Source organism: Arachis ipaensis, chromosome B01 (assembly GCF_000816755.2).
Source record: "Arachis ipaensis cultivar K30076 chromosome B01, Araip1.1, whole genome shotgun sequence".
In the NCBI taxonomy this organism is placed as follows: domain Eukaryota; kingdom Viridiplantae; phylum Streptophyta; class Magnoliopsida; order Fabales; family Fabaceae; genus Arachis; species Arachis ipaensis.
This window is the reverse complement of record NC_029785.2, coordinates 8790964-8800903: the sequence shown is the minus strand read 5'-3', so window position 1 is coordinate 8800903 and position 9940 is coordinate 8790964. Positions and strand designations below refer to the sequence as shown.

At 32.4% G+C, this 9940-nt stretch overlaps 2 protein-coding genes across 2 annotated transcripts in view; one reads left to right on the top strand and one right to left on the bottom strand.

Annotated features, from left to right (window-relative positions):
• LOC107645772 (zinc finger MYM-type protein 1-like) lies at positions 1783 to 6438 on the top strand. Its single transcript, XM_016349879.1, has 7 exons — positions 1783 to 1981; positions 2233 to 2493; positions 2596 to 2688; positions 4422 to 5002; positions 5087 to 5230; positions 5312 to 5800; positions 5914 to 6438. The coding sequence occupies exons 1-7, from the start codon at positions 1783 to 1785 to the stop codon at positions 6436 to 6438; spliced, it is 2292 nt and encodes a 763-aa protein (XP_016205365.1).
• Positions 6858 to 9940, bottom strand: part of LOC107645763 (zinc finger CCCH domain-containing protein 18-like) — a 4813-nt gene continuing 1730 nt past the window's right edge. The window contains exons 3-9 of the mRNA XM_021107910.1: positions 9635 to 9642; positions 8932 to 9087; positions 8657 to 8833; positions 8040 to 8113; positions 7646 to 7816; positions 7452 to 7551; positions 6858 to 7286 (exon numbers count right to left, since the gene is read on the bottom strand). Of these exons, the coding sequence (XP_020963569.1) occupies positions 7214 to 7286; positions 7452 to 7551; positions 7646 to 7816; positions 8040 to 8113; positions 8657 to 8833; positions 8932 to 9087; positions 9635 to 9642 (759 nt within the window). The 3' untranslated portion in view covers positions 6858 to 7213. The remainder of the gene's footprint in view (positions 7287 to 7451; positions 7552 to 7645; positions 7817 to 8039; positions 8114 to 8656; positions 8834 to 8931; positions 9088 to 9634; positions 9643 to 9940) is intronic.

The following is a 9940-nucleotide window of genomic DNA, read 5'->3' as shown; positions in this document are numbered from 1 at the left end:
ATATAAAGTTTGATCTCACCGATTTTTTATATAAACTTTATTATTTATTGTCTGTATTTTTTTTTCTCTCTTTTTTTTAAAGCGTGGTAGTCCATGGCTCCATGCATAAATGCACCCTTTTCAATTTTCATGCACCCATGCCTGCATATATAGGCGCATATTTTTTGTTTTAGCTATATTCTGTAAACACATCATATGTATTTTTAAGTAAATAACATTCTTGTTTTGAAATATCAAACTAAAATTCATCCATATTTTGTGAGAAATGATCTCTAAACATCCATTGATCCCATTCTCATCAACGCCAGTATTCACTGTCCATAATTATATTTTGTTCTGTCTTAGCTCTAACATCTAAATTTTTGTTTTCATTATTATACCAAATTTAGTGTTGTTATATAGAATGAGAATGTTGAGTTTTCCTATAGTTTTCTCACACTTATTTATATTTATAACCAAATTCTATTATTAAATATGTCTCAATTTTAAAAACAGAACCGAATCGTCCAAATCGATTAGATAACTGAAAATTTATGTAAAAGGTGGAAAAACTACTAATACTGTAATATTCTCCCTCCCAACCCTTCTCACCAGAGGACTTCGATTTTAGACCCTCACTAGCACTCAACATCCCCTCACACAGTTACACTCACCAATAATTACCATTAGCATCCCTAACCAAGGTATTGACAGGGTGACCATTGCAGAAAATCTCTGCTGCTCGGCCTCTTTTCATCGTCGCGATGATTTCATCGTCTGCTCGGCTTTATTCTTCAGTCTTATTTTTTGTATTATTTTAAATTTTGTAACTAAGTTTCATGCAGGACAAAAATTTTTAGAATTAATAGAATATTTAAAAAATGAATGAATATTAAAAATTTGTAAAACAAACAAAACCTCAAGTTTTGCAAAAAACACAGCAAATATATGATCACGATTTGTTCAGCCATGCATAAAAGAACAATGGGGTTAATTTTATAGAAAAATAAAAATACAACGAAGTTTCAATTTTTGAAGGAAAAAAAATATCAATTTAGTTCTTCGCTAGTTAAATAGTAGATACATTATGTCCTCCTATCAACTTATTATGTAAAATTTAACGGTAATACTTATATGTACCGTTAATTAGTATGATGTGTCTATTTATAAAAGATTATTACGTAGATAACAACTTTTGGAGCGAAATTTTACTTATTTTAGTGCGATTTTTGACAAACAAAAACCAGCAAATAAATGCTATATAAAACTCAAAAGATAATGGATACTTCATTATCTAAAACTATATCGTTTAGAGTAAACTACCATTTGTACCTACGAAAGTTGAAAATGCTGACATATCTACCCATAAAAAAGGAAATTATCATTTGTACCCATAAAAAATAGTTTTTACAAGCAAAATTATCCAAACCCTAAAAAATTACCTAAAATCTCTAAATTATCCTTATCTTCACCCAATCATCTTTCTAACCCTAACCCTCTTCACCCAGCCACCACTTCCCTTTTCCTTTCTAATCTCAAATTCCACCACCATCTCATTTCCTTTATCACTACCATCACCACCACCACCACTATACCTCCATCATCATCTTCTTCACATGCAGCAGCAGCAACAACAGCAACAATAGAAAAAGCAGAGAAAAAACGGTTCTTCCTCACTGAACAGCGTCGACGACGATGGTGGCAGTGACACCCATCGGTGCCGTCACCCTCTCCTCCTTCTCCGATCTCCTGCGCGCTCTCTTCCTTCCAGACCAGCGACAACGATAGCGACGGACTCAATCAATGGCGGCGACAGATGTGACGGAGCCGGCAGCAGCAGGGCGCGACAGCGCGACAGCTCCCCCTTCCTTGGTTCTGGCTCGCATCTTCTCTTTGGGCTCCCTCAACAACGGCGACGATGATGCGATAGCGGCAGTGAGTTCCCACGTTGCCAGTGCGGTCTCGCTCCCCCTACTCTTCTCTTCTTCTTCCTCGGGTGGGGGTGTGTGTGTGTAATGTCTCTGTGTGTGAGTCTTGGAGGAAAAGGGGGTGGTGGCTGGGTGAAGGGGGTGGTGGTAGAATTTGAGATTAGAAAGAAAAAGAGAGGTGGTGGCTGGGTGAAGAGGGTTAGGGTTAGAAAGGTGATTGGGTGAAGGAGGTGGTGTGGTGGTGAAGATAAGGGATTTTGCAGGTAAGAGAGTGTGTGGGGCAAAGAATCTGAAGATAGTTCTGTTGTTGTTGATGATGGTGAAGCCCTTTTTCTGGGTTGGGAATTCGAAGAAGCAGAAGAGAAAGAGAAAAGCAAAACACAGAAGGAAAGCGAGAGAAAGAGAAAGAGGAAGGAGTTGGCAGAGTTGACAGATTATGACGGCGGCGACGAGCTCAGAAAATGGAAGGAGAGAGAGGATGGGTTAGTGGTGGTGGTGGCATTGGTGAGGAAAAATGAGAACATTGAGAGAGAGAGAGGAGAGGGGGGGAGGAGAGGAGATGATAGTGGTAGTGGTGGAGAGAAGAGTAATTTAGGAATTTTATTTAATTTTTTAGAGTTTGGATACTTTTGCTTGTAAAAACCATTTTTTATGGGTATAAATGGTAATTTTCTTTTTTTTTAGGTAGATATGTCAGCGTTTTCAACTTTTGTGGGTACAAATGATAGTTTACTCTATCGTTTATATGTTCAAACGGGATACATATCACCATACATGGGAGGCAAGTAGAGGCCTGCCCCAGCTTTTTCAAAAAAAATAATAGTATAAATTAAAAGGCCCAACCCAAATAAAATATAATGCTTTTTAAATTTTTTTAAACTCCTAAATAATAAACACTACGTGTGACATTCTCTTTCTTTTATGCTGTTCGTTTTGACATTGAAAGTTTGAAATGTTCGGTTTTCTCTTCTCTTGGAGCACGCTCCACACCCTCACAGCCTCGGTCTTCCATCATAGCAAAGGTATTCACTACTCTCATATTTTTTATTATAAAATAATATAATTTTATCTTTTTTGTGATCATATAAATTTATAGTTATCAGAATCGGACCGGACCGGTCGGTTTGACTGAAAAACCAATGAAGTATGATCTGGCCGGTTCGGTTAGTGTAATGGACCGGACCTGCAATTGAACCGGTCAACGGTGGTCAAATCCGTTAAAAACCGGCCAGTTTGAACTCAGACTGCATTAAACCCGCGCGGGTCTACGGTGCACATGCACGCTGCTGAGCCATCGTAGGAGCACTCTGTTCACAGCGAGAATGATTCGAACTTGGGTGGGTAGGGATATGGCGCCTCCTCTTACCACTGTGCCATCTTAATTCTTATTAATATGGGTGACAAAAATTAAATATATAATAAACTTTGAATGAATTTTTATTTATTTATTTTTATTCTTTTAAATATAGATTGACATATATACTAACACAAGTAATAACACATAATATACAAACATATTGATATTGATTGTGTTATTTTTTTATTTTCTCTTGTTCATTTAAATTGAGAAAATATTTTGTATTAGTGACTAATTTATTATCTTTTTTATACCATAAATTATATCTAAGAATTGATATTTGATTGTCATTAATATATTTTTTGAAAACATGTATTTAATTTTTTATTTTATTTTATTTTTATAATTTTATATTTTTATTTAATTATGACCGGGTTAACCGGTTGAACCTGTGACCCACCGGTTGAACCAGTAATCCAGTGATCCAGTGACCTAGCTGGGTTGATTACTGAGTCTGATAACTATGCATAAATTATAGATAAATAGCTTATTCATTTTTAGGATTTATTCTCTCCTTAACTTATTTTTTTATTTTTAGTGAAATTGATAATAACTTAGTAAAAAAAAAATATTGTTATTGATATTTAATTAATAAAACATATTCAGGCTTTGTTTATTTATGTGAGTATATAATTATTTTAATTTTTTTTTCAAGTAACAGGAAATTAGAACATTTTATAATGAGAAAACAAAGTAAAATTGATGCAATTTTTAAGAGAAAAGTTACTGATGATGTTGGAGTTCAAACAAGTCAACCCTCTAATCTTGTTTCACAAGAAGTTCAAGTAAGTGAACTTTCTAATCTTACTCAAAATACACATCAACAAAAAGCCAAATTTCCAAGATTAGAAAGAGATGTTGATATCTCTTTACTAGAAAGGGATCCAGGAAAGCGACGTCCAATTTGGCAGTATAATGTCAATGAACGTGATAAGATTCGTAGAGCATACATAATAGCTGGGTCATACCAACCAACAAATATTAGCTATCCAGCTTCTGGTAATAACAATCACCGTCGATATTTTCAATCTTCTTGGTTTAAGAAATTTTCAAGTTAGTTAGAATATTCAACAGAAAAAGATGCTGCTTATTGTTTGCCTTGCTACTTGTTTGGTAAACATTATGGTGCTCGCAATGATAAAAAAATACATTTTCAGAGTTAGGATTTAGTAATTGGAAGAAAGTAAACAATGGAGTGAATTGTGCATTTGTATGTCACGAGGGTTCTATTCTTAATTCTCCCCATAATTTATGTGTGAAATCTTGTGATGATTTAATGGCTCAATCTAAGCATATAGACAAAGTTCTTGATAGGCATAGTGATGAAACTATTGCAAATAACCACTTAAGATTGAAGACATCTATTGATGCTATTCGATGGCTTACATTTCAAGCATGTGCATTTAGAGGCGATGATGAAAGTCCTGAATTTTTGAATAGGGAAAATTTTATTGAGTTAATTAAGCTTTTGGCTTCCTGTAATCAGAATGTTAATAATGTTGTTCTTAAAAATACTCCTGAAAATGCTCAATATATATCTCCCGGTGTTCAAAAAGATATATTACATATCTTTGCTAGAAAAGTGCGTGCAACAATTCGAGAAGAAATTGGTGATTCTAAATTTTGTATAATTATTGATGAAGCAAGAGATGAGTCAAAGCGAGAACAAATGTATGTGGTTTTGAGATTTGTAGACAAGCACGGTTGTGTTCAAGAAAGATATTTTGATCTTATACATGTTTCTGATACGTGTTCTTTGACATTGAAAACAGAAATTTTATCAGTTCTTTCTCGTCATAATCTTGATGTTTAAAATCTTAAGGAACAAGGTTATGATGGACCTAGTAATATGCGTGGTGAATGGAATGGATTGCAAGCTCTATTTTTGAAAGATTGCCCTTTTGCTTATTACATTCACTGTCTTGCTCATCGATTACAATTAACACTTGTTTCTGCAGCCAAAGAAGTTTGCTATGTTCATCAATTCTTTTCAAAACTTACACTAATTGTGAATGTTGTGACTGTTTCTCCTAAACGTCATGATTAGTTAAGGGTTGTTCAAGCAAATAATGTTGCAAACTTAATTGCCGATGATCAACTTGTGACAGGTAGTGGACTTAATCAAATTGGTACTTTACAAAGAGTTGGAGATACTAGATGGGAGTCTCATTCGAATTCTGTACGTAGCTTGCTATACATGTTTGATGCTACTTGTGAAGTTCTTGAAAAAAGCACTGAAGAAGGTAATTTCTCCACTCGTGGTGATGGTAATGCTGCTTATGATGCTATCACATTCTTTGAATTTGTCTTTGTTTTGCATTTGATGAGAAATATTTTAGAAGTTAGTCATGATCTTTGTCAAGCTTTGCAACGAAAAAATCAAGACATATTGAATGCTTTAACTCTGGTTTCTACTACCAAGACTTTAATCCAACGAATGAGAGAATCAAGTTGGGAGGCTTTCATAAAAGAAGTTATATTGTTTTGTGAGAAACATGAAGTTGAAGTTCCTGATATGAATGCATTGCATATTCTAGTATGAATGCATTGCATATTCCTAGAAGAGGCCGTACTCGCAAAATTGTTGACCAAATTTCAGTGGAGCATCATTACCGTGTTAATTTATTTTTGGCTGTAATTGATACACAGTTGCAAGAGCTTAATGAAAGATTCAATGATAATATGGTGGAATTACTTACTTTAAGTTCAACTTTAGATCCCAGAGATAATTATAAGTTCTCCAGTGTCAACAAAGTATGTGAATTAGTAGAACGATTTTATCCAGGTGACTTCAGTGACCAAGAGAAATTTCACATTAGAATGCAAGCTCAATATTATGAACTTGATGTTCCTAATCATGTTGAGTTAACTAATTTGTGCACAATTTCGGAGTTATGTCAAGGATTAACGAAGACAGGAAAGTCTTTAACATATCCTTTGATTGATCGTTTGATTCGCTTGGTATTAATTCTCCCTGTTTCAACTGCTACAACTGAGAGATCTTTTTCAGCTATGAATATTGTGAAGAATAGACTCAGAAATAAAATGGAAGATGAATTTCTTACTAATTGTCTTTTGATTTACATTGAGAAGAAGATTGCTGAAAGATTTGACACCGATTTTATTATCAATGAATTTTATGATATGAAGAATCGACGTGTACCACTTCGTTAGTAAAAAGTATGCATATTTTGTTTGTACTTTAAATATATATTCTCTATCGGTATATTTTTGTAATGCATCTTACATTATAATTTATTTGCATATTTCTTTAATATTATATATGTTATTGGCCCCCCACGATAACATTTCTGGATTCGTCCCTGCATATCACTGTAGATAATGAAATATATGAGCAATTCCGTTTTGTTTCATACTATCCATTGATGAAATATACATGTCCAGTATTACTATTGTAAAAGACTTAATTAATATTTTTTTTCTTTTAAAGTTCATTGTTACTATTGTGAAGGACCTAATAATACTTTTTTTTTAAAGACTAATTAGTCCAAAATTAAAAATTTCGAAGATCTAATTGTTATTTTACTCTCAAAGAAATTAATAAACATTTTTTGAGTGGTGCAACAATACAAAATAGTAATATCCAAAAGCCACTCAAAAAAACCAAACCAAACCTGACCAAATAATTATGGCCTTGGTATAAACAATAATTATTACACCAGTGATAAAAAGTATAACAGAGAGTGTACATGATACCTAATTACTTTTAACCCAGGGATTAATTTTAAATAACCCCATCTAAATCATCTAAAAAACAAACCTTTTGGCATCTTTCTATGAGTAAAATTTATAACCGTCTTATAATATTTGTTACTAAGTTATTTTTACTTGTTAGTTCCTTCCACCATTCAAACTGTCTCTTCAGCTACACAGGTTGTCTTTTGCCTAGAATTATTTTAACTCTATCTCCATGTAATGTGTTCCAAACTTATACCATGGCTGAAATTTCATTATCTACCGGAAATGCAAATGGACTTTCTGGGAGATTCAATCCTTCACAGCTGCACAAAATTAAAAAATAAAAAATAAAACTAAGGTATAAATGTTAATTGGTAATATTAATGTATATTTTTCCCATAATTATTACTATATTACCTAACTTCCATTGGATTTGTATTAATAAGTGCAAAACATGTATGATAAATATTTGACAAATTGAAACATACCTGTCCTGATCAGTATAGTTAGCTTCTGTTTTTGTATATCCAGATTTGTCAGTTGAAGCATAACTACTGGAGGATCCAGTGGACTGATGATTGAAATGATCTGCAAGCAAGTATGATTTTAAATAGTATGAATTCATTTCAAATAATATGAAATGAAACAATTAAGCAAATATGAAAACCAAGTTAATACAGACCATCAGGAACCTTTAGCTCCTCCATGTCAAAGCCAAAATGGGGTGAATTCGACATCCATTTTCGGCCTAGCTGTAACTCTGCAATTCGTCTTCTTTGGAATTCAAGAGCATGCTCCTGCTCTTCAATGAGGAATCTCCTCAGGCCTTGAGGGTTACCGCATCTTCTTGGAACTATCAAAAGATCTTGTATTAGATGCAATGTATAAGAAGGGTGCCTTCTATAAGGAGTAAAAATGAACTATTATTCTATTTATAATAAAAAAATTTTAATTGGACTATAGGCCCATTTTTACTCCTTACACCTTTGTGGCTAAGTTGTTTCACTATGACCATAAATCAAGTACAAGAAGGGGTGAGTTTATTGTGTGAACCAAACTGAAAATATCATACTCACTTGTAAGCTCTGCATCCAGACCTACATAGCGAGACGAATAACAATCAGGGTGCTCAATCCTCTCTACGTACTTCCTGCATTCAAATTGAAACGCATATTGCATTCACGTGATGAAATTAACAGTACTTAATTAAGGTAATATTGATGGTTAAATATTGATACATAATAGGATAATACTAATAGTAGTAACTATCATTGTCAATGTCACATTCTGCTCTAAGAACATGAAAAATGTGAATAACTCAATTTTAGGTTTTATGGTAGGGAGAACTAGAATATGAAATGAATGGCATGGAGAATCTTCTTAAGTGAAATTTATATATAATTATACAATCAAATAAAGGTTTTATCGAAAAGTAATAAGTTGTCATTTGCAAGAAGAGAATTTGAAGGCATAAAACTAAAATCAACTTCTAATAAAAAAAGGGATTGGTTGCATTTTACATCCCTAAACTTTCGATTATTTGCATGTTAGCCTAAAAATTTTAACAATGTGTAAAGTGATTCCATGATCAATTTGCAGTTTTTAAAATTTAAGAACTTAAGTGCAAATACTATAAAGTTTAGATAAATTGAAGATAATGAAATGAGAGAAAGAGTAGAGAGAAGGAAAAGACCTATCAACTTTTGGCTTCTCCTTGTAAGGTTTTACAAGCACCCTAGAGCCACGAACATAATGGGGATTTCCCTTTTCCAAAATCATTTTAACAGTTTCTGGTTCAACAAAGGTCACAAATCCAAACATCCTTCTCTGTTGGCATGGAATCCTTACATCTTCAACACTCCCAAAGGTGCTGCAGATAAAAGGAGAAACATTATTAACCAATTTGAATTTGTTTACACAAAACAGATAGATGTGAGAAAAACGAACACATCCTAAAATTCAATTTACTTGAAGTAGTTTGAAACATCTTCCTCTGTGAAAGTGCTATCAGCTGGAAATGTCAAATATATTTGTCTTGACGCACTAATATTTTGACCAAACTCTCCCTTTCCTATGTATTTTGGAGCATCTTCTGCCAAAACCACTGCGTGCTGCCCATGAGGCCTATTAATCAATCATCAACTAAATTAAATTAAATTATATAGTCAATACACATTACTAAAATTAAAATATCAGTGACAATAGCATTTTTCAGATCATTATATTTGCACATCTTCTATAATTTTGGCTACATATTAGCCAAAAAAAACTACTAGCCACCTAGCAGAGAACTCTTGTCAAAAAACAAAAACGATCAAGTAAAGAAAAACATAATACATTATTGATTAAAGGGTAAAGTATATAATTTAGGAAGAGTTTTAAGTGTACCGAAAACACCGATGTTCTAGTTGCTTTAACCGTTGATCTGAATTATAAAAAATATATATAATATATGTTAATTGAAATCAACGGTTAAAACTGGAACACCAATATTCTCGGTACACTTAAAATTTTTCCTATAATTTATTCTTAAAATTTGTTAAAAGTTTTAAAAATATTCCTAATTTTTTTTTTGTTTTAATTTTGTCCAAAAAATTTTCAATTTACATCAAATATATTCCGGATAGCTAATTTTAAAAAAAATTTAGGACTAATTCAATAACAATTTTACAAGAATAACTTTCAACATAAATAAATCAGACATAGTTATCATGTATTATTGTTGAATTAGTCTTAAATTTTCTGAAAATTTAGGGTTTGTTTGAATACCATTTTTAGAAAATATCTTTTTTTTTTAATGATTCTTTTTTAAAAGATCTTTTACAAAAGTAAAAGTAATTTTATGTTTGGATATTTCATGTAAAAAGATCTTTTTATCCATCAATTATGTTTGAGTAAAATAAAATAAAATACTTTTTTTATTCATTTATTATGTGAAAAATATTTTTTTTTAAAATCTTTAAAAAAATATAAATTA